We start from the raw sequence: 24,707 nt of genomic DNA on the forward strand, positions 1-24,707 counted from the left end.
GCTGTCTGCTACAACAAATACCCTAATTATGTCATAGGTTATTTTGAGAAATAAGTGATTTTTGCAGCTCTTGCAAGTGAAATATTTCAGGGAGAAGCACGATCAGAATTGGAAATGCCAAGAAAAATGTGTTATTTTTAATTTATGGAAAGAAAGCCCTTAGCGTTACATCTTAGAAACATAAAATTGAGTTCCAGAGTCCAAAAGAATATGGAAGATTAACGATTTGATGTTATCCCTTAAAGGGTTACCCTTGAACTAATAATATTACCAACTAAGGAAGGAACTAGTTGCTATAAATAATGTTTAATTTTAAGCTAGCTTTTTGTGAGGTATTTGTAATTAATCAATGCCCTTTGTCTCTGTGAATCAGAAGACAATTACAGTCCGTTGCTTTGGTCATTTTGTATACCACTGTCTTACTGCAACATTCTGAACACTTTCTATCTTGAAATGTGTTCATAATACAATAAAATATATGTAAAGGTAACCTTTTTTTTTTTAAATTTTAAGTATATAATACTTAAGAGTTCATGTTATTTAAGGTGTTTTCATCTTAAAATGATAAAAAGTATAATTCAAAATACATGTTGCTCCTAAGTTACTATTGTGCTTCTTCATTATATAGATATTTAAGTGACCCAATTAATAATTACTTGTACTAAGAATAAAGAAAACTTATGTACCATAATTATGAATGCTCTTAAGTTTTCTGTTAATTTTTAAGTATTTCAGAAGTCATATGCCCCTCTCTGGAGTTAATGCCATAAAATGATTTGTAAAATGGTGTGTTAACTCTCGTGACTGAAGAAACCATATTAAGCATATAAGTAAGGCTTTTCTTTTAAAAAAAATATTAATCGTAAGAATACAGTAGAGGCTGTTCTCAATATTTTATTTTCCGAGCACTGAGTTATATACAACTCTATCGCTATCAAGTTTAGGCAGGCAAACATTAGTTCTTGTCTCCCCACTTAATTTCATAATTTTTCTTAAATGTATTAGGAAGACAGTATTATTGGATACAATTATTTGATTATATCTGCTCCCAATTTCATGATAGTGGTCTCCCCATGATTAAAACTGATTATATGAGACATGTAACATAATACCCTTAATGTTATAATTTTTGTTGTTGGGGAAGAAAGACCCCTGTTTAAAGGATTAAAATGGTGTTTGACTTTTTAAGTAGAAATAAATCTCCTGTAGTGATTCTCTTTAGATCCATTTGCAACATTTAAACTACTGTATTTCTTTCTGCATTGTTTCTAGTTTATTAACCTTGCAAGAACTCTTCAGGCACATATGGAAGATCTCGAAAGTAGGTGGAATTTCCCCTCCCCAGACTTGTTGAATTTACTTTTGCAAATTAAACCCACAGAACAAAACCTAAATGTACTCTTTTCTACCAAATTGAGTTTTGGTTATAGGCCTAATACTACCGCAGTTACTGACTTGGATACTATGGGTTAGATGGTAGACTCTCGTTTTTTAAATGTATTTTTTTAAAGTTATTGTTTAATGTGTGGAAGGAGGTAATTTTAATCACTAATATTTTCAGTAATTCACAAATTTTACTATTTGTGATTAAAGGAAAACATAAAATTAACTACTAAATCCTGTCTGTTAAGGCTTTTTTTTTTTTTTTTTTTTTGGTTTTTCGAGACAGGGTTTCTCTGAGTAGCTTTGCGCCTTTCCTGGGACTCACTTGGTAGCCCAGGCTGGCCTCGAACTCACAGAGATTCGCCTGGCTCTGCCTCCCGAGTGCTGGGATTAAAGGCGTGCGCCACCACCGCCCGGCAGGCTTTTTATTTTTTAATACATGAAAAAAAATTGCCTTTTATTCAGATCATGAAAGGTTTTCTTTAGGCTTGTGTTTGGTTCCAGGCAAATAAGAGAGGCTTGAGCCTGTAACAAAAGGGCTTTGTTTGTTCTTTGTTTACTTATAGACAATTCTTTGTGGACCTTTAATACACAACAGCTCAGATTTCTTAGGGTCACTTTGTCATAGGCGAAGACACCTAATGCCAGATCTTACGGGCATTTCCACATCCTGCTGTTCTGTAATGTATTACAGCACATCTGTGGTGCTTCACACCAGGCAGGGACACAACTGCCTTGAGACCAACTGGGAGGATTAAAGCCATCTGATCCCTAGTTCACTCTTCACCCACAGCAACAGGTTTCCATCCCAGGACAGTCTCCAGTGTTGAAATGTGACCTGTTATCTAGAAAACGTGTAAGATGATTACTTTAGAGGAAGTCTGGCATCCTTTGAAGATAGTGTCAGAAGGATTCAGTCCTCATTAAAACCTTTTACTTCCTTAAATATTCTAAGACCTAGCCTTTAGAAAAGTTGTTACGCCTGTACTAATTTTAGGTTTTAACAGGATTTGAGATAAAATTGGACAACACATTTTCAGGTTTTTTATTGGCATATGTGAAAGTGAAGGAGCCAGTTGTAATTACTATTCACTGATTTTTTTATCTGTATAATACTCATAAAAATAGCTCACTGGCTAATACAAACGTTCAGCTTTTGTTTCTGAAAATTATAATTATTGTTTATGTTGTGGTTATTGGTTTCAGTGTATTTCCCCAAGATTTCTCACTTTAAAATTTCATTTAAAGCATAATTTCCAAAACATAGCCTGGTCTTTTCCCTATATGCAAGAGAAGTCAAAAGCTAGAAGTAAAATGTAGACAATTTCAGCTGACAGTGGAAGATGGCGGTGCCTCAAATGAGTATCAAATGTCAGAGTCCTGCTGCATTCTGAAAACTAGCTGAGATGTATTTTCCTGTGGAGTCAGTCACTAGAGAACATGACAGTCATGTTTTCTAAACACTATTCAGTATGATCTAACATAGAACTTCACAACAGGGTTTATGTCAGTCATGAGCTAGGTAGCACTTATTTCAAGTAGATTTTATCCATAAATGTTAACTTTTTTTCTGGCTCTTTGTCTGGGTTGATCCAGTATCCTAGAGTACATACAAAGCTTTTCTGCTCTTGATAATAGTAAAGAGATTAGTTAGATGTTTACTTTAAAGAACTTAAAATTTTCCTAACGTATAAAGCAGATTATGTAATACATAGCTTCTTACTACCTTGGCTATCTCAAAGACATTCCAGGATGCTTTATATTAAGTCTTACATCACTAATGGCCATTGAATAAATTGAGGTCAGAAATGTTATAATGATGATGTTTCTGAGAGTTGGGAGACATGGGGATAATCTCAGCAGCAGATTTTTTTTGTTGTTATTGGTTTGGTTTTGTTTTTTCTGAAGCCAATTATTTTAAGTTAGGCTGTGTCTATATAAAGCTTTCCTTTTGCAATAGAGCTTTTCCTTGGCATTGTATAGACATAGCTTTGATGTAACTTGCAAGAACATCCATAACCTATTATTCTATGTACATTTTTTTTCATTCTCATCGGATGCATCAAACATGCAGCGGTAATAAGCCAGATTCTACTCAGGTGTGTGAGAGCACTTGCCTTAAATTCACTTTTCCTCTGGTGTATGTTTATATACATATCATTAGCTACTATGAACACAAACTGGTCTCAGAAACATTTTTAAAAGATGCTCTTAAACCACATTTTTTAAGCATTTTCATTATATGGAAATTATATAGCATCACAAAGATGTGGGGGTGGGGACATTGTGAATGGGCATCACCCACAATCAAACCACCCTAACACTATCATGATAACTTACCATTTTGACCAAACAGTATACTAAATTGGGTTTTTGTTTTTACAAGTCATTGCTGTTCTGGTTTCATGTTTACAAGTCGCATTCCTGTCCCCTTAAATCATTCTTGATCATCCTGTTTTCTCTCCACAGCTTCAGAGGATGATTCTGAAGAAGATGGAGACCATAACAGAGCATTTGATATTGCCTAACTTCACTTAAGACAAATGGATGATCCGTGAACATGTTTATTAAAACTGGCAATTAAGTATGAATCATTTTGTGGGGAAATGCCTATTAGAGATATTGATTATATATAAAATGAATATATATACATACATGTATAAATGTAAATATATATTCATTCTCAAGTGTTGCTGAATTGAATTTCTTCAGCTGGACCTTTTAACACTGGCCAGCAAATCTCATGTTCATAATACATCATCAAAAGCATTTTTTTCTTTTAGGTGAGTGGGAAAGCATTACCCTTCCTTATTTTAAATATCATCAACTTTTTTCTGTGTTACGATTACTGTAGTCATATTTATGGAAAAAAAATGTTTGTGTATTAGTCTCTTGCTAGTGAAAAGCCAGATAAAATGTACTTTTGAAATAAAATGCCAATGGCACCTAATTAGTTTTCCTTTTTAAATGCCTTAAGTTACAGCCACATTTTGATAATCATTTACTTCCAGTGTTTAAAAAAATTTTTTAAAAGAACCGGGAGGTTTGAAGAACATAATTATATTAGGTTTCCAAATTTAATTTGAATTCTAAATTCACTTAGCAATAAAACCTAATTTTTAAGAAAAAAGTATGTAAAAGATATAGAAATGATGGATAACTTTTGTATTGATTTGCAAAAATGCAGATTATATTTGATAGGCCATGGTATGTAGGTGTTCCTTTCAGGAATATTACAGCTGTAAATTATATCAGAATTGCCAGTCAAGTGATATTTGGTTAAACATGATTGAAAATCTCAAGTTAACAGACTATTTTTTTAAAGCCCACATTCAAAGTTGAAAACACTGGTTTCAATGTGTTTTTAGTGTTGTCACTTCTTTATAGAGAAATACAATAGAAACAACCTCTTTGGATCCTGGTCATTTGTAGCTGTTCCTTGGTAATTGCGAGCATTTATTTGATGATTGTTAATATTTTTCACGACCTTTGCAAAAACAGATGAATGACTTATTCACCATGAATGAGTTTGCACTATAGTCATGAGTTGTGTAAATTTCCCTAACAGTTTCCACTGTCAACACCCTTAGGATTTACATTTACACTTTCAGGTGGTTTCAGATTAGTCCAGTGTTGTGGCAACAAACAACTTTTTCAAAATCTCAATAGAAACCATGTAATTTCTCAAATGTGAATGAGCAGTTTGCCTACACTTAGTTTGTTGGTATTAATGTAAAACCTTGGCTTGAAATAAAGTGATGCTGATTGATTTATTTTAGTTTGAACTTTTTCCTTTAAAACTGGTCTCCAATGAGGAATTTCAACCCCCTTAAAAAGAATTTTAATTAAAATTTCAACTCTTGCCGGGCGGTGGTGGCGCATGCCTTTACTCTCAGCACTCAGGAGGCAGAGCCAGGAGGATCTCTTGAGTTGAAGGCCAGCCTGGTCTATAGAGTGAGATCCAGGACAGGCACCAAAACTACACAGAGAAACCCTGTCTGGGGGGGGCAGGGGGGATTCAACTCTTATTTCATACAATGATTTTTCAACTCTTTCCTCAACTTTTTAATTTTGTGTGTGTGAGTGTTTTGCCTGCATATATGACTCTGCTCTGTGTCCATGTAGTATCTTCGGAGGCCAGAGAAGGCTTTGGATCGCCTAGAACTATAGAGACAGTTGTGGGCTGCCATGTAAGTGTCGATAATGGAAACCAGGTCCTCTACGAGAATACCAAATACTGCTCTTAACCCTGAGCCATTTCTGCAGCCCCTGAACATGCTCTGAACTTTTATTATCTGTGCATTGTCTTATGTAAAAACACCTTTTTTGTTTGTTTGTTTGTTTTTTGAGACAGGATTTCTGTGTAATAGCCCTGGCTGGGCTTGAACTCACAGAGATCTATCTGCCTCTGCCTTGGAGTGCTGGGATTAAAGGTGTGTACCAACATGCCTGGCTAAAACCACAAATTTTAAGAATGCTAATGTAAATAAATATTTTCTGTCCTTGGGAACTGAATTTGAAATATTAAATATTTTTGTAAAATTCATTATGAAAATGACTTCTTAACCCACAAAGTTGCTTATTTTAAAATGGTATTTACGCCGGGCGGTGGTGGCGCACGCCTTTAATCCCAGCACTCGGGAGGCAGAGCCAGGCGGATCTCTGTGAGTTCGAGGCCAGCCTGGTCTACAGCGCGAGATCCAGGAAAGGCGCAAAGCTACACAGAGAAACCCTGTCTCGAAAAACCAAAAAAAAAAAAAAAAAAAAAAAAAAAAATGGTATTTACATGGTAAAATGTTCTACAATTCATTCATATATAATTTGTTATTAACTACTGATTGATAAGTACTCAAATGTGTGCTCCCCAGTACTGGGATTAAAGGTGTGTGCCACCACTATCTGGCTCTGTTCCAGTGTGGCCTTGAACTCACAGAGATCCAGATGGATCTCTGCCTCCTGAGTGATAGGATTAAGGGTGAGTGTCACCACTGTCTGGCCTATGTCTAATCTAGTGGCTGGCTCTGTCCTCTGATCCCCAGCTAAGTTTATTAGGGTACACAATATATCACCACAATCTACATTGTGTAGGAAAAGGTAAGGGTGGTCTGGAAACCCTTTGCTCAAGGGACACACAGGTTAACCCAGCTGGCCACCATCTACATGACTCTTAGCTAGAGCTGTAGTCTTGTCTTTGAAAGAATCTGTAACATAATTAGTTGATTGTCATTAAATACTACTTGTCCCAAATGTTCTATACAAGGAGTGAAATAACGAACAAGTGTGGAGTAGGAGTATCAAACTGTAAAATGTCTTCCTCTTTAAGGGAAGCAGCAGCTGTTAAAGGACAGGCTCTGTCCGGCTTGTTCCTGGTGTTCCTAATAAGAAGTAGAGTTGTTAAAGGAAAAACTAACTGAATGGAAGAAGCAATAAAGAAGACCCGGCAGGGAGTGGCATTTTAGCAGCTTTATTGGAGGTTTCATTTACTCAAATGAAAATTACTTAAGAAAACTTCAAATTCGATCTACAGCTGTTCCTTTTACAAAATCTGCTTTTTTAAAAATGAACCAAAAGGTTAATATTTTGTTGTCACAGTGAGTACATGAAAATATTATGAGCCTAAGGAGTACCATAAAAGCTTCAGTTTTCTGTGGCAACTTTTATATGAAAACCTTGCACAGGAAATCATTGTCAGGGTATTTGATATATCAAAGTCTTAGTCCAGCTGAACAGCATATTCATCATCCTCTGCAACTACCAAAGCACAGCCGTCATCATAAGGTGATTGTGGTGCAGTTGAGAAAGAGAGGAAGCCGGAGCAAGCATTTCTTTTATAGAGGAACCAAACGATTGCTCCCAAAACTGTCAGAATTACTGTGCTAGCAATCACCAGAGTTGATATTAAGATGTGGTTATCTGGGGGGGAAAAAGACAAAATACAGGCAGTCAGTGTACAGGTTGGACGTATTGCATTTGGAGCAGTTAGCTCATCATAGACTTGTCATATGTAGAATTTCCAACTGATGAGAAAAAGTTACACATTCTTTACTAGACACTGGTCCTTCTGGGTAGGCAGAATGGTTCAGTGAGTAAAGATTCTTGCTGTCAGGCCCACAAGGTGGAGAGAGAACTGACCTCTGCAAGCTGTCCTCTGACCTCCGTGTACATGTCATGGTGCACGCTTGTGTGTATACACAGTAAAAATTAATGAAATAATGTTTAAAATTCGCGTTTGTGGGAAAACTAGCCATACTTGAAACTTCAATTAAAACATTGCAGTTCTATGTTCTACTGAGTATCATTGTCTATGGTCTTGCTTATGTCTCTTTTCCCTTTCTGAACTAAGATTTTGGAATTTACACCTACTGTTCTCTTGAGGATCTAGTGGGGTCTGATGGTCCCTCTGGCTTTCATAGTTATAATTTGCTTCACAGGAATAGCACTAAGAGCTATAGTACCTTGCATTTTTGTTTCTCTTCAAGTAGCACTGTATTTGTGGATTCCCTGGTTTACAAATGTGTGCCACCGCCGGGCAGTGGTGGAGCACACCTTTAATCCTGGCACTCAGGAGGCAGAGCCATGTGGATCTCTTGTGAGTTTGAGGCCAGCCTGGGCTACAGAGTGAGATCTGAGACAGGCACCAAAACTACACTGAGAAACCCTGTCTCGAAAAACAAACAAAAATAAGAAAAGAAAAGAAATGCATGCAACCTTTCAGTTCTTGCCAATTCAAAACTTTTAGGATCTTTCTGTAAGAATGTCGTTTAACAGATTTAGTAATCGGGATGGTAGATGCATTGTATGTAATAAAGCATTCAAAATTATTCACAACTTCATTGCAGATGGATTTTTACTTAACTATGCTAAATATTTTCAACTGGTGTTTTTTACAGTGGGACCTAAAAGGGCTAGAAATGAATGGGATAAATTTGACCAAGTGTCTTATTAAGGCAGGGAAAACAGTATTATAAAAACATTAAGATCATCCTCAGTTACAGAGTTTGAGGTCAACTTGTATCTCCAAAAAAAACCAAAAAACCAAGACTTCTGGACTATTGGTTCAAATGACAGTTTTTATAGTTATATTAAATGTCACATAGTTATAAAGTGGTTTGCCCTTTTGACTTGACGCAAGTGGACACACAGTGTTGATGATGTACAGTCACATAATCAGTAGGATGTGCTTCAGTGATTACATGCTCACAGAAATTCAAGTTTAGAAAAACAGTAAATTTTAGGCGGAAAGATCAGCATGGTAGTTTAGGGTTGTTTACAGATACATAGTCACAGATTCAACCAAAATTAAAAGACCTTTTAAATATGGGGCAGCAGCTAAGATTGATGGGGCACAGTATGTCTGTATTTACACGTTCTGCAAGTGGCCTATGAATGAGTTGCAAGGCTTTTTGTTGACTAGCTGGAACTTCTAAAATGTGCCATCTTCATACAAAAGTTATAACATATATTGAGGCCAAAACTACAGTCCATTTAAAATTATTAAATTTCAAGTTATTTATTGTTTACTGTGCATAATTCATTCTGGGCATGATTTAAGCAAGTTATCCAAATCCATTTAATAAGCAATAGCAAAAGCTCCAAACTTTTTTTTGTAACCACTACGCTAGCTTTTACTTAATCCTTTGTGCTCTAGTTATCCTGGTGCGTCTATAGTAAACTGTTATGTATCCCCAAAAGGCTAACTTCCATGTGCTTACCACACCAAGTACATCCCTCTATAGTCCTTACTCTCTTCACAACATTCTCAAGGTCTTCCATCTTACTTTGTTTGTGTAGAGAACTCCTTGTTCATTAAAATTGCTGCTACAGTTCTGTTTTCCTTGCTTCAACTCAAGTCAGTGTTCCTGTTACTCACTGACTTCTGACAAAGCCTGTCAATGCATCAGGCAGTTTTCCTTCAAATCTTTTTGCTTTGCTACAGCCTTATGATTGAGGCCTAATCTGGCCACCCACTTACATTTTCCCTGGACTCTAAACCAAATGTGCACTAATCTAAACCTGCCCACTGTTCTTTGCATGGTTTTGAGATCCATGACCGACCTGTCTGCTCTATTTTTCCACAGACTTCAATATAATCTTTTTTTTAATGTCTACACAGCTAAAAAGTCTTAGTTTATGAAATCTGTGAAAAAAACCGAAGTTGATGGGGAGCATGAGTAAAGAGTTTTTTCTTAATTGTTTGAAGTGGAAAGAGCTACCTTTAACCTTGATATTTTGAGGTAGGAAGATCCACCTTTAATCTGGGCCACACTTTTCTGGTAGCGGCCTATATAAAAGATGTGGAAGAAGGAAGCTTTTGCTCTTTGCTTGCCCTCATTCTTGCTGGCAAGTTTATTCCTTCAGTGGCAACAGTGCCTACTTCTTTGGGATTCCAGTATATATACTGAGGACCAGCTGAGACATCCAGCCTTGAGGACTGAACAACTGCTGGAGTCCTGGACTTTGCATTGGTAGCCAGCCATTATTGGACTAGTTGGACCACAGCTTTTTTTAAGTCACTCTAATAAACCCCAACTAATAAACACAAGATTTGAAAAAATGCTGTGCTGCTATTCCACTGCTCAACCCAATATCCATTCCTCAAAATTAACTGCTAGTTGTCTCCATCTTTCCAAATACCATGCTTAAACTGCTTTTGTTTTATAAGCTTATAGTAAAAACCTAAGTGTAGTTCATTATCACTAAATGGAGTCAAGTTGGCTGGGACCACCATCCATTTATAGGCATGAGGCTCAAACTCAGTAACTTTTCTCCCTAGCTCTGATGTCATAATAAAAATACATATATAATCATTCTAGATTTGTCTGTGAAGTTAACTATTCTGGGTACCTATGTAAGTGAGATCACTAAGGAGGACACACCTGCCTTTTAGTGATTGACTTGTATTAATCTGTTCTCCAGATTTATGTAGCATATGTTATAATTTAATTCCCTTTGTTGTTGAATAATAGTTGGTATTTATTACACTTCACTCATCCATCTCTTGATGCACACTCGAGTTACTTCCATCTTTGGACACTTACACATGTAGTATTGTGAATACAGGTATGTGGAGTCTCACTGCTATATGTATGTCTGTGTCCCATGCACATGCCTTATGCCCACGGAGGCCAGAAGACAGTACAAATCCCCTGGAACTGGAGTTACAGATATTTGTGAATCATCACTGTGGTGCTGAATAATCAAACCTGGGCCCTCTGGAAGAGTAGCCAGTGCCCTTAGCCACAGAACCATTTCTCCAGCCCTTAATGCGATGCCTTACTTAGACCTTTCTATATTTTGATAAAAGTTCTTTATGTTACATAAATTTTGTTTGTTTGCTTTTTGTTTTTCAAGACAGGCTCTCCTGGAACTCACTCTAGACCAGGCTGGCCTCAAACTCAGATCTGCCTACCTTTGCCTCTCAAGTGCTGTAATTAAAGGCATGTGCCAACATAATATTTTTAAATGGGTCTACAGTAGTATCTTAACATACCAGAATTTAAGTGTATGGAAAATTTTAAGATCAGAATGTTACTTACCTGATAAATATTTCTTGTCATATGGGACTAAAATGCAAAAGAAAATTAAAATTAAAAATTTAAGGATGCCTTATAAGATTTATACACAGTTGTTTAAAAGGGATATTCTATGAGGTTAATATACTTTACTGCTTCATCAAGTATCTATCTTAACTGTTTTGAATTTAGTTTGTTTTTGTTGTTTTGAAACAAGGTTTCTTGTGTCACCCTGGCTTTCTGGAACTCACTCTGTAGACCAGGCTGGCCTCTAACTCAGAGAACCACCTGCCTCTGCCACCTGAAAGCTGGGATTAAAGGTGTGTGCCACCACCGGCCAGCACTCACTTGGTTGCTGGAAAAAGAATAAAGGTGCTTCATAAAAAATAATAGTAGATGAGAGAAAATGATTCTGGTTTTAGAGTCTAGAAAACGTGTACAATTAAACAGCTGTGGATTTGCTTAGTGTTTGTTGTTTGGTTAATAGTTTTAGAGTTCATGCATTTGAGTGTTTCGCAAGTGTGCATGTGCAGTACATCCCATGCCTACTGCCCATGGAGGTCAGACGAGGCATCAGAACCACTGCAACTGGCCGTGTGTGTGTGTGTGTGTGTGTGTGCGCGCGCGCGCGTGTTTGCGCGCGTTGGGAACCAACAAGGACTCAATCTCTGAGCCATCTCTTCAGCCCATTTCTGGTATTTTTCATTTAGTGTTTGTTTTCTGTAATGGAGCTCTCAAACACCGTAGATGAAAGGAGCCAATGTGCATGTGTGTATGGGGTTGGCTAGGGGGTGGGTGTTTGCATACCACCATCTGGAGGCCAGAAGACATGTTTAAGTTTTTATTTTTATGTAAATGAGTGTTTTGTCTGTATGCATGTCTCTGCACCATGTGTGTGCCTGGTGCCCCTGGAGACCCGAAGAGAGCATTGGATCTCCTAAAATTGAAGTTCCAGACAGTTGTGAGCTGCTATGTGGGTGCTGGGAATTAAACCAGGATTCTCTGGAAGGGCAGCCAGTGATCTTAACCACTGAGCCATCTCTCCAGACTCGGCTCACAACACCCATACACACAAATAGAGTAAAACAAAATGAAAATGTTTGAAGTTGGGGGGCTACTCTAATAATACAACAAAAAATAGTATCCCTATAACACTATTAGAGCCAAGGACTGTGCTATAACAAGTGAAAGTAAGTGTAGTTTTAAGAAATGAGAAATACTCAGAGCCAAATGTACAGATGTATAATCTGCTTTATGGTTAAGGAGAGACTGTTAAGGATCAGATTTGGCCAGGCAGTGGTGGCACACGCCTTTAATCTCAGCACTTGGGAGGCAGAGGCAGGCGGATCTCTGAGCTAGAGGCCAGCCTGGGCTACAGAGCAAGTTCCAGGACAGCCAGGGCCAAACAGGAAACCCTGTCTCAAAAAAACAAAACAAAACAAAAAAATGGATCTGAGTTGGAAAACAGTTGAGTCACGGTTTTAACCATACCATTTGTAGTTTGTAGTTTTCATTTGTTTACTGTGGAAATAGTTACTCAGTATTTTAGAACAAATTCTATTCAGTGTTTAACAAATAACATGAAAATATTGCAGAACATGCTAATTTTGTTAAGCTTTGATCAGAAAAATATTTTAATACAGAATCATGAAGTATGATGAAATTTTAATATGTCATTTTGTTTGCCTAAACAAGGTATTTTGTAGGGAATCTAATTCCTTAAAGTAATGTTAGCATGTTAAGATTATTCAATATTATTCTTTATCACTTCTCAGTCAGATCACAGGCAAAGAGGATATGTAAATTTGTTTGAAAAAGAAGAAATTTATGGGCTCTTAAGAACTTCTAAGAATAGGCACACAGAATTAAATTATGTCTGATTCACATGATCTGGCTCCACTTCTGAGATGTAAGAGCATTACTTGACTTCCATCATGCTACATTCTGAAGTCTTAATCCCTCTATTTGTAAGTCATAGTGTGCCTAAGAAAAGCACTCCCAAACTAAGCCTGTGTCTGCGCCCTCCTAGAGTGGAAAAGACAGTCTTACTTACTCGCCGCTTTGCAGAGTGCTCCCTCCACAGAAGAAATTTCACAGTTCCCTTTTTTCCATTCACCTGTCTTGGTGTACAGAAAACCACAGGTGTCGACTAGGTCCTCGACATCTTGATCCGCCCACTTGTCAAATGTCATATTTGACTTATCAAACCACTTGAAGCTTGCATCTGTCAATAAGGAGTATTTTCACCATGACCGTTCTCACAGGTGTGAAGACACAAAGGAAAAGATCCTGATTAAAGGTCGAAATGTACATATTTGTGATCGAATTTTTGGTTGTAGGAGTAAAAGTTGTAGAAAGAACACTATATCCTATCAAAAGATACTTACTGATTTTAAGAGGATTCTGGAAAAGGTGTCATTTTTGTGAAGGAAAACATTTTTTGTGAAATAACTTAAAGATAGTTAAACATTAATAACCTTAGTCCTTTTATGACATTTAAAAATGTCACTAATATCTTACATACATCCACATTTCATATATCTAATTATATAAAAATTCTTATATAGACACTAAAATACATATGCTTTATTTTATATATTAATAAAATTTACATTCCTATAATATAACCTGGGAAAGGTAATTTATCTTTACCTTATTAACAGCAAACACTAATACTTCTTGTGTAATCCATGACATCTTCAGAAAATACTAACCCTATATCCATACCTTAATTCAAAGTAAGAGGGTCAAGTGTGTTTCCCAGTTTTGAAGCACTTGGAGTGACTTGGGAAACACTGGATACTAGTTATTGGTGCACACTGAAAAACAATACCCAGAGACATGCATTTCATCTAGAACAGTGGTTCTCAACATGTGGGGCGTGACCCCTTTTGAGGCTGAACAGCCCTTTCATAGGGGTTGCCTAAGACCATAGGAAAACATAGATATTATTTACATTTCGATTTATACCAGCAGCAGAATTGCAGCTATGAAGTAGCCACGAAAATAATTGTGTGGTTGGGGGTCACCACACCATGAGGGAACTATATTAAAAGGTTACACACAGCATTAGAAAGGTTGAGAAGCACTGATCTAGAGAATTAAAGAGCTAAGTATCTTAAGTCTTATTAACATTAAAAAATCATGTCTCTTGGGCTGGAGAGATGGCTCATCATTTAAGACCACTGTTTTTCCAAAGGTCCTGGGTTCAATTCCCAGTACTCACATGGCAGCTAATAACTGTAACTCCAAGATCTGACACCCTCACATAGACATACATGCAGGCAAAATACCAATGCACATAAAATAAAGATAAATAACTTAAAAAATCATGTCTCATAGGCAAATACCACTTACCGTCTGTGTCATAAAACATGCCTAGCAGGAGGTCATCTGGGCCTTTCCACTGCTTTTGCAGAGTGTCCAGTATAAAAGCATTTTCTTCTTCGTTGTGTATACTTATCATGTCTGCTCCTGAAATAATTTTAAAAGAAAAGCAACTTCAAGAATCAGTTGAGGGACTGGAGAGATGGCTCAGTGGTTAAGAGCACTGGCAGTCTTGAGTTTGATTCCCTTCAACCATATGGTGGCTCACAACCATCTGTAATGAGATCTGGTACCCTCTTCTGATATGCAGACACATGCAGGCAGAACACTGTATACATAATAAGGAAAAAAAGAATTGAAATCATGAAGTGTATAAAAATTGTGCTTTATGTTTTACCTATACATATTTTAAAATAGGCAGGAGTTGTGGTGGTTAACTACAGAAGGAAAATGTCTGGGGTCCAAAAGTCAAAGCATACCACGGCCATCTTAGATGGTTCTCTTCTGCAGGTTGAAGGCACCTGCTGCAAGCCTGGCTGAGTCCAATCCTCAGGAACCACATGATGGAAGGAGAGAACCAACTTCTACATTGTCCTCTGACCTGTATGCATGTCCTGTGGCATGTGTACACCTGCACTCATACATACCATACATATACAAAAATAATAAATTTCTTAAAACATATTTGTCGTGGCATGAATAAGAATGGCCCCATAGACTCATACATTTGAATGCTTAGTCATCAATGGGTAACACTACTTGAGAAGAATTAGGAAGTATATGGCCTTGTTGGAGGAAGTCTTTCACTGGGGGTAGGCTTCGAGGTTTCAAAAGCCCAAGTGTCTTAGGATTTTTATTGCTGTGAAGAGACACCATGACCACAGCAACTCTTATAAAGAAAATACTGAGTTCGAGGCCAGCCTGGTCTACAGAGCAGGATCCAGGAAAGGCGCAAAGCTACACTGAGAAACCCTGTCTCGAAAAACTAAAAAAAAAAAAAAAAAAAAAAAAGTATTTAATTGGGGCTGGCTTACAGTTTCAGAGGTTTAGTCCATTATCATCATGGTGGGAACATGGCAGCAGGCAGGCAGATGTGGAGCTAGAACTGAGAGTGCTACATCTTTCAGGCAACAGGAAGTCGACTGACTATCACACTGAGAGAAGCTTGAGCAAGAGACCTCAAAGTCCTCCCCTACAGTGACATACTTCCTCCAACAAGGCCACACCTAATAGTGCCACTCCCTTTGGGGGCCATTTTCTTTCAAACCATCATGCCAAGCTAGGCCCAGTGGCTCTTCTCTTCCTACTGCCTACAGATCTGTTTAAAACTCTAAGCTTCCTCCGGCACCATGTCTGCCTGAGTGCCACCATGTTCACCATCATGACAATAGACTAGACCTGAAACTGTAAGCCAGCCCTAATTACATGCTTCCCTTGATGAGACTTGCCATGGTCATGATGTCTCTTCACAGCAAAAAACCACTAAAACAATTGTCAAAGAGGAAAACCAGAAACTAAGCAGACTATTATAAGATAGAAGCAAACACTTCAATAGAAATAGAGCGGGCTGGAGAGATGGCTCAGCGGTTAAGAGCACTGGCTGCTCTTCCAGAGGTCCTGAGTTCAATTCCCAGCAACCACATGGTGGCTCACAACCATCTGTAATGAGATCTGGCACACAATAAATAAATAAATCTTTTAAAAAAAAGAAAAAAGAAATAGAACTAAGCTGGGCAGTGGTGGTGCACGCCTTTAATCTCAGTGCTCAGGAGGCAGAGGCGGGTGGAACTCTGTGAGTTCGAGGCCAGCCTGGTCTATAGAGTGAGTTCCAGGACAGGCTCCAAAGCTATACAGAGAAACCCTGTCTTGGGGAAAAAAAAACAAAACAAAACAAAACAAAAAAAAAAAAAAAAAAAAAAAAAAAAAACCACCACCAAAACCAAAACAAAAAAAAAAAAAAAAAAATAGAGTAAAAAGAGTGGTTCCCTCAGGGTGAGACACTACCCAGCTAAACCTCAACTTGGAAAGCAGAGGCCTAGGGGATTTTCTTATCCTAAAGAGCAACAACAAATCAAAGCTTACGCAAATATAACCAGGCCTCATCCCAAGTAGGCAACCAACTTGGCAGCATCTGCTGTGTGGCTCTGTCTTGAGTGATGAAAGAAAGCTACACAAGAAAAGGGGCTTATACTTCCTCCACAGCTAAGGAGAGCTGCTGAGGTCAAGTGTGTGGCAGGGGAGTCCCTGAGAGGTCACTGCTTTGAGCTGTGGAAATGAAGCCTGGATTGCATTGGAGACCCCAGGATATTGGAGGTGCCAGAGCTGTGGGAAGTCTGCCATGGAGGGCTGCATGCAGGGAGGAGAGCCGGCCCAAGGCAGAGAAGGGATTTGTAGTCAGCAAAGCTGGAAGGGCAGAGCCTCTCGGCCCTTTGAAATCAGACAGGGAACTACAGGATTTGGAGTCTGCCCTGCTTGCTTTTGGTCCTACTTTGGCCCACTCTTTCCTCAGTGTGCCCCATTCCTCCCTTTTGGAATGATAATACATATCTGTGCCATTGTATGTAGGAGGTATGTAATTTGCCTTTTGATTTTACAGGGGCTTACAATTAAGAGATTTTCCTGAGTTTCAGAATAGACTTTGGACTTCAAAAGCATGTTGAGACTGTAAAAAAACTTTGGGGGCTTTGGAAGTTGGACTAAGTGTATTTTGCATGACGATATGACCACAAGCTGTGGCAGCCAGGGAGTGGAAACTTCTTACTTTTCAATCTTTGTCACAAAACACCATGGACAAGGCAACTTATGAAAGAAAGCATTCAATTTGGGGTTCATGGTTCTGAGGGTTAGAGTCTGTGACAATCATGGCGGTGGAGGGGTGGGGGTGGGGGGAGGGGACAGGCATGGCAGGCATGGTGCTGGAGGAGTAGTTGAGAGCTTATGTCTTGATCTACAAGCAAGAGGCAGAGAAAGCTGACTGGGAATGGAATGGGCTTTTGAAACCTCAAAGCCCACCCCCTAGTGACACATCTCTTCCTACAAAGCCACACCTCCTAATATTTCTAACTGGGAACCACTTAGTGAAACCTATGAGCCTATGGCAGCCATTCTCATTCAAACCACCACAGTGTCCCACCTATTGTCTATATTACAAGTTTATTCAGCTATTGTTACAAGTTTACAATGTATTTTTATATCTTTTATATATACATTGATGTTCATATATTTATGTTTTATATGTACATAACATTCAAAAAAGCTTTTTTGACTGATAAAAATTGAAATATGAAATCAACAGTTTTTATAAAATTGCCAGCTGTTTTTGGAGTACTTTATTATGTTGAGTATTGGGTCTTTCTTTGGTTTTTAGTTAAGCTACTGAATGAATACATTAGACACTTCTGGATTTTAGTTGGGATTTTACATTGCTTGCACTTTAATTCTTTGGTTCTTTGCTATTTCTATTAACCCATAGCAATATTTTAATAAATGTTATAAAAGCAACCTACAAAAAATTGGGTTTTTTTTTAATCAGTGCCAGCTGATGATACCACCTCCTGTCTATTAAATGCCGTTTGTACTTTTAAAAATCTACTCTAGTACTTAATGGTGGAGTGCAACCAAACTGCTGTTCGAGGAAAATCCTCAGGAGAAATACTTAACATATAGAATTGTCTTAGTTAGGGTTTCCATTACTACAATGAGACACTATAGCCAAAAAGCAAGTTGGGGAGGAAAGCGTTTATTTGGCTTACACTTCCCTATCACTGTCCATCATCGAAGGAAGTCAAGACAGGAACTCAAGCAGGGCAGGAATCTGGAGGCAGAAGCTGATGCTGAGGCCATGGAGAGATGCTGCTTACTGGCTTGCTCCTCATGGCTTATTCAGCCTGCTTTTTTTAAAAAAAAAAATAGAACCCAGGACCACTAGCCCAGGGATGGCACTGCCCACAATCAGTGGGCCCCTCCCCATTTGATTGCTAGTTAAGAAAATGCCTTACAGTCAGATCTTACGGAGGCATGTTCTCAAGTGAGGCTCCCTCCTCTCCGATGACTCTAGCTTGTGTCAAATTGACATAAACCTAGGTAGTACAAGAGGTATTGTTAATCCCAAAGATGGGAAAGAAACAGACCACTGATCTAAATCATCATGGCCAAATTGATTAAAGCAAGCTTTTTAATTCATGTACATGGGCTGCCTCCCCCTAAGGCAGGGTTCGAGGGGTCAGCATTGGAGATGAGGAACTCAGGGATAGGGGGGTCCTAAGGGGGGGGTAGGGTGGGAAAAACAGATGGGGTTACATGAGCAGATCATAATCATAACAAGTTAGACCCCCTTGAAATAAAGGCATGATTGCAAGGTGGTCAAGACAAGGTATTCATAACAACAGGTAGTCATAACAACCTTTAGAAACAAAGGTAGGGTTGCAAGATGGTTATAATAACAAAGATAAGGTTGCCATTTTCTGGAACAGGCAGTACAGAACCATTTGTAGTTAAGGTTACAGGTGGGGCATAGCCCAGATCTTGAGAAACAGTGGTTTAATCATAAACAGGAATGAACCTAGTTTGTCTTTACTATAAGATGCCTTCTAAGCCTAAAATAGAAGCAGGCTGGTTCTTCAGTATCCAGAAATGAGGGTTTTTCCTCCGTCCTTTTCTTTGATCTTTCTGCAGTCAATGGAACTTAAATATTTTAAGCACTATAATCTAATTAAGTACTATAGAGACTAAATTATTGTATGTGGCAAATAAGATATACTCTCATTTTCTTAAAGGACAGCTTGAATCCCCAAGGAATATATGTGCTCAGGCAAAATTATTTAACAACACATTATTAGTAATACCACCTAATGAGATTTAATCTGATAGTTTTATTCTTTTTTTCTGAATAATGACACAGCTCTTTTCTCATAAAAAGCAAATTGAAAACGTTTGTTACAATAGACAGCATATATTACAGACTTCAGCTTAGTTTGAGGTGTTGACCATTATTTATTTATTTGTTTGTTTATTTATTTTGTTTTTGTTTTTGTTTTTTTCAAGACGGGATTTCTCAGTGTAACAGCCCTAGCTGTCCTGGAACTTGCTTTTTTAGATCAGGCTGACCTCAAACTCACAGCGATCCATCTGCCTCTGCCTCCTGAGTACTGGGATTAAAGGTTTGTGCCACCATGTCCAGCCTACCATTTTTTATTTTATTTTATTTTTTGGTTTTTTGAGACAGGGTTTCTCTGTGTAGCTTTGCGCCTTTCCTGGAACTCACTTTGTAGACCAGGCTGGCCTCGAACTCACAGAGATCCACCTGCCTCTGCCTCCCGAGTGTTGGGATTAAAGGTGTGCACCACCACCGCCCGGCTACCATTTTTTATTTAATTAACTGTGTGTGTGTGTGTGTGTGTGTGTGTGTGTGTGTGTGTGTGTGTGTGTGTGTGTGTGGTGTAAGAGGGACAGAGACAAACAGACAGAGAGAAAGATATCATTGTGCAAACAGGAGAGAGAGATCTTTCTGAGCGTATGTGCACACATGTGGAGGTAGGGGCAACTCTGGAATTGTCTCCTTCCACCGTGAAACCCGTGAGTTTTGAGGATTGAGTTCAGGTTGTCAGGCCTACATGGTAAGTAAGTGCTTCTTCCTGTTGACCTATCTCACCAGCTTTATTATTCACTTATTTCTCTACATGAATAATTCTAACAAAAATAAAGTAAATTAGCACAAAGCTCTGGGAATACTGTAAAAATAGCTCTCTAGGGTCCCCTAAAAATAAACGTTACCTACTTTCTATAAACCCAATAACAGGTTTAAGAAATGACTTTTATGTTACAGTATTTTTTTCCAAATTAGCATAGTGACCTATGATCCTAAACAAAACACCACCATGGCCCAAAGTAAGAATACTAATACTGTCAGCTTTCTAATTCATCTGTTAAATGGGGATTTGTAGAGGGAAGTAAGTGAGATTATTAGAAAAACACATAGGATTACTAGATATGTACAAGAGCTTTAAGAAATCAAATCAGTAAGACTTTATGTTTTAAGGTGGGGTGGGTGCTGGGGATTAAACCTAAAACCTTGCACTACACCCATAACCCTGAAATGAATACACTTTTAATTCAGAAAAAGACATCATTTATACACAAGACTGTAGCACAAATCTTAAAAGTTCTTATTAATAAAAACAAACCCGCAGCCAGGTATTAGGGTGAATGCTGAAAGATCAGAGAGACAGAACAGGTCACAGCTAACCGCACCTTGCCAACTTCTCAGCTGATCCTGTTTCCTCAAACTGGAATCCTCTGAGTCCTCATCTGGAATGAATCTCAGCTAAACTGCTGCTAAAAGTCTAAAAGCTTACCAGGCTCTAGTTCCTGGTTCTCATGCCTTATATATCTTTCTACTTCCTGCCATCACTTCCTGGGATTAAAGGCGTGTGTCACCATGCCTGGCTATTTCCAGTGTGGCTCTGAACTCACTGAGATCCAGACAGATCCCTGCCTCCTGAATGCTACGATTAAAGGCGTGTGTGCCACCATTTTCTGGCCTCTATATCTAGTGGCTGTTCTGTTCTCTGACCCCAGATAAGTTTACTAGGGTACACAATATATTGGGGAACACAATATCAGCACATTTCCCCCTTTTTTGTCTAAAATTAAAAAAAGCTTATACAAGAAAAACTATATCCAATAATACAATATATACAGTCAAGAATTACATTAACAATGTCTAGTCCATTAACATTTGACAGATTCAGACAAAAATCTCCATTAATATATAACAATGTCCAGTCCATTAACATTTGACAAATTCAGACAAAAATTTTCATTACTTATCCTATTTAAAACAAGTAGTTCCTTTTTATTTTTTTTATTTTTTTATTTTTTATTTTTTATTTTTTTTTTTTGGTTTTTCGAGACAGGGTTTCTCTGTGTAGCTTTAAGCCTTTCCTGGAACTCACTTGGTAGTCCAGGCTGGCCTCGAACTCACAGAGATCCGCCTGGCTCTGCCTCCCAAGTGCTGGGATTAAAGGCGTGCGCTACCACTGCCCGGCTCAAGTAGTTCCTTTTTAAAAAGTAGATTCAATGATCTCCCTTTTCATCTTATCATTTTAAAATTTAAAAGTTTTCAATTTAAAAAGTCCCAAATCCTTTCTTTGCTTCAACAAGAAGCCCAACAAGAGTTCTAAACAAGTAACAGGAGTCAGGCCACAAAACTGTTCTATGTTTTCAATTTAATTTTACGGAATTTGCTCAAGAAAATACATTTGCATCATAGAGGAAGCCAGTCAGGGGCCAATTTTGCTTGTGTACAATAAACAATTGCTTATCTGATAACTCTAAAGGCTGTATTTTCAATAAATGGGGAAAAAGGCTTGGCAATGAGCTAACTAATATAGCTCATGTCTTTTCATGGCTCATAGCCTCCACTATAGTTTACGCTATTGAAATCTATGTTTACATCTAAACATAACCACTATAAATTGTTGAGAAAGAGGAAGCCATGCGGCATGGTTGTGCATACCTGTAACCCCAACAACTGGGAGGCACAGGCAGGAGAGAAAGGGAGCAGGAGGCCAGCCTGGGCTTTCCAGATAGACTGTTCTAAAACAGAGACTGAAGATGGTTTTCAAGGAAACCTCATTTTAAAATTCTCTTAAGACTTGAAAAATTACTATTCTACTAAGTTGCCTTGAAATAAACCCATACAGGCATACTAGAAATTGTGTGTGTGTGTGTGTGTGTGTGTGTGTGTGTGTGTGTGTGTGTGTGTGTCTCGCCAAAAGCCAACAAGTCAACACCAGTTAGCAGCTACGAACTTTCCAAGGGGAAATAAATATGTTTATGTGCAATGTGGGCAGGCAGCCTCAGCATGCACTTGTAATCCCAGGTCTCAAGAGGCAGAGACAGAAGGATCAGACACTCCAGGCCAGCCTATGTACACGATGACAGCCTGTCAAAAACACACAGAACTCTGGAGCTTCAACAAAATCAATAAAAGTATATTTTCATTTATTCCTTCTGCAAGGAATATGATTTTAATTAAATATACTTCGCATAATTTTATAGTCTTCCAACACGTTGAACTAGTAGGTTTTCAGAAATCGCAGTTTTTATTTTATTTTTTTCTATGAGAGGATTTATTACATAGGCTTGCAAGGTCAAAGAGCTTGAAATTCCATCCATGGCCATTAGCACACTGGAGAGCCAAGGGAAGCTAATGGTGGCTAAGTCCAAGATCTCTTAGAACAGGAAAAGACCCGTTAGCGCTGGTCCCACATCCGGGGCCAAAGGCCCAATACACGCCTGAGAACAGTGTAAGCTCAGGTGAATTCAAGCGAATCTCTAAGCATCCCTCAATCCAGTCAAGTTGATGACCCCAATTAGCCACCACAGTGCACTTCTGTTTCTATGTTTTCAACACCTGCCCCCAGTGGCCCTGCAGATTGAACTCAAGGGTCTTGTTCATGCTAGGCAAGGGCTTCAACCATTGAAGTATGCCCCCAGCCCTTATTTTTTTGAAACAGTGTTTCACTGTGTAGGCCAAGCTGGTTTGCACCCCTGATCATCCTGCTTCTGCCTCCTAAGTGCTGGTATTATAGGCGAGCATCACCACACCCAGATACTTGCTTACCTCTCCCCATCCCGCCACCCCCCCTTCACTATGTACTCTGGCTATCCTGGAACTCACAGAGATCTGCCTGCTTCTGCCTCCCACATGGGATTAAAGGTAGGCAGGGCATTTCTAAGGAATGGAGTTGGGAATTTGACCAAGAAAAAAGTGGGATGAGATGAACCAGTGGATTTTCAGTTCTACCACAGAAATAAGGGCACCTTTAAATAACTAAAGACGGATGCCACAAGCTCTTATTTCACCTTAAGGTTGTATGGTTCTAGATCTCACTAAAGAATGTGTCTTAACAGAAGCATGTCTTTGGGGACAAAAAGCCCAGTTTATCAGCTGTCACACCAAGCACACCTTTAACCAAAGAAGACCAGTAAGACAGCTGAAGCACATGTACTCCGAATGCCTGAGGACCTGGCCTCAATATTCACACCCAGGGTGTGAGGGGGACCCTCAAAACAACAGAAATGTTGCTGGGGTCCTATGGCAAATGCCTGTAATACTATCTACTCAGGAGACTGAGGCAAGAGTTTAAGGCCAGCCTGGACAATGTGCATAATGAAAATCAGTCTTTTTTTTTTTTTTTTTTTTTTTTTTAAGGCATTTCCTGAGAGTGTGGCACATGTCTGGAGTCCCTGCTACAGGGAGGGGTGACACCTGGCTGTGTAAATAGTAAATTGTTACATTTGAACCACAGAGCTGAGGAGATGGTTCTGTGGGTGAAGTGCTTGTCCCACAAGATCCCCAGGCCTCACTAACACCGATAATCATAACACATGTACAGAACCACAGCATGCCTAGGGTTAGAAGGCAGCTAGAGACGGAACCCTCCGGACGCTCGCAGCCTAGCCAGCCTGGCATATGAAGCAGTGACTAATCAGAGACCCCGTCAAACAAGAGGGAAGCTGAGGACCACACCGGAGGGGAGACTGTTTTCTGCATTTGCCCACAATCACACACAAACAACTCGGCTGGCTACAGGCTTTGTGGGCTTCTTGTTTGTTGTTATTCTATAAAATAATTCTAGCTTGTTACACATTATGAAATTGGAATACAAAGAAGGTAATTTGCATTAACTCTGCTTTTAGGAATTCCATATATATATATATATATATATATATATATATATATACAGTGAGTTGATACTGTGAGTAAATTGTAGGTGAACATTAAGAACTGTATTATAGGAGCTGCTGTCCTTCTAGATTTTTCACCAAGAGACGAGTCACCTACGCTCACTCTCCCAGCCTTTCTTCCTGCTTTTTTTTTTTCTTGAATCTATTCCAGTTCGGAATTTGTTCTGAGGTGCATAGAGATTTCTGTGTAAATCCTAAGACACACCCACACTCGTGCATCCAAAAATGAGCTCTTGATTCCCACCCTGCTGAGCCGCTAGCAACACCAACACAGCTAATTACTCCCTCTTTCTCGAATCAATTTCTTCTCTTGGCTTCCAGAAAATTTGCTAGTCTTCTTAAGGGTCTAGACCACAGGTGTCCCAGAAGGTCACGTGAGTTGCATTTAATTTAGCAAGCAAGTCACAAAGACCAGCCAAGAATCACAGGGAGGGCAAGAAGATTGTAAGACGTAAGCGAGTGACCAGGAAGGACCATACTGTTGGCAGGCGTCTTTGAAGACGGTCGTGCACATTATCAGATCCTGGGTAAGGGAGGACAGTCCCGAGAGAGAGAGATGGAGACAGAGACAGACAGCAAGGACAGACGGGCACTTGTGGGCAAACCCAAGTGGCAGGCCTAGGTCCAAATCTCGGCTTCTGTTATCATCAATCTGTGTGATTTTGAACAAACAACTGAATTGAGTTTTGATAAAGGAGAATTTAATATACAGCTCGACAGGCTTGTTCTGAT

At 38.8% G+C, this 24,707-nt stretch overlaps 2 protein-coding genes across 7 annotated transcripts in view; one reads left to right on the plus strand and one right to left on the minus strand.

Moving 5' to 3' along the window:
- Positions 1–5,156, plus strand: part of Marchf7 (membrane associated ring-CH-type finger 7) — a 44,411-nt gene extending 39,255 nt beyond the window's left edge. For 3 of the 5 annotated variants that reach the window (XM_052723275.1, XM_052723274.1, XM_052723273.1), the window contains 2 exons: positions 1,273–1,321; positions 3,853–5,156. In XM_052723275.1, the coding sequence (XP_052579235.1) occupies positions 1,273–1,321; positions 3,853–3,911 (108 nt within the window). In that variant the 3' untranslated portion in view covers positions 3,912–5,156. Of the gene's footprint in view, positions 1–1,272; positions 1,322–3,457; positions 3,483–3,852 lie in introns of all 5 variants that reach the window. The other 2 variants (XM_052723276.1, XM_052723277.1) reach the window with 2 other exon arrangements.
- Positions 5,157–6,831: 1,675 nt separating this feature from the next.
- The window catches only part of Ly75 (lymphocyte antigen 75), a 132,339-nt gene continuing 114,463 nt past the window's right edge, over positions 6,832–24,707 (minus strand). For both annotated transcript variants that reach the window (XM_052724695.1, XM_052724694.1), the window contains 4 exons: positions 14,253–14,369; positions 12,949–13,119; positions 10,920–10,946; positions 6,832–7,296 (listed from right to left, as the gene is read on the minus strand). In XM_052724695.1, the coding sequence (XP_052580655.1) occupies positions 7,097–7,296; positions 10,920–10,946; positions 12,949–13,119; positions 14,253–14,369 (515 nt within the window). In that variant the 3' untranslated portion in view covers positions 6,832–7,096. The remainder of the gene's footprint in view (positions 7,297–10,919; positions 10,947–12,948; positions 13,120–14,252; positions 14,370–24,707) is intronic.

This window comes from Peromyscus californicus, unplaced genomic scaffold (genome assembly GCF_007827085.1).
Source record: "Peromyscus californicus insignis strain IS unplaced genomic scaffold, ASM782708v3 Scaffold_7__1_contigs__length_154581171, whole genome shotgun sequence".
Taxonomy (NCBI): Eukaryota; Metazoa; Chordata; class Mammalia; order Rodentia; family Cricetidae; genus Peromyscus; species Peromyscus californicus.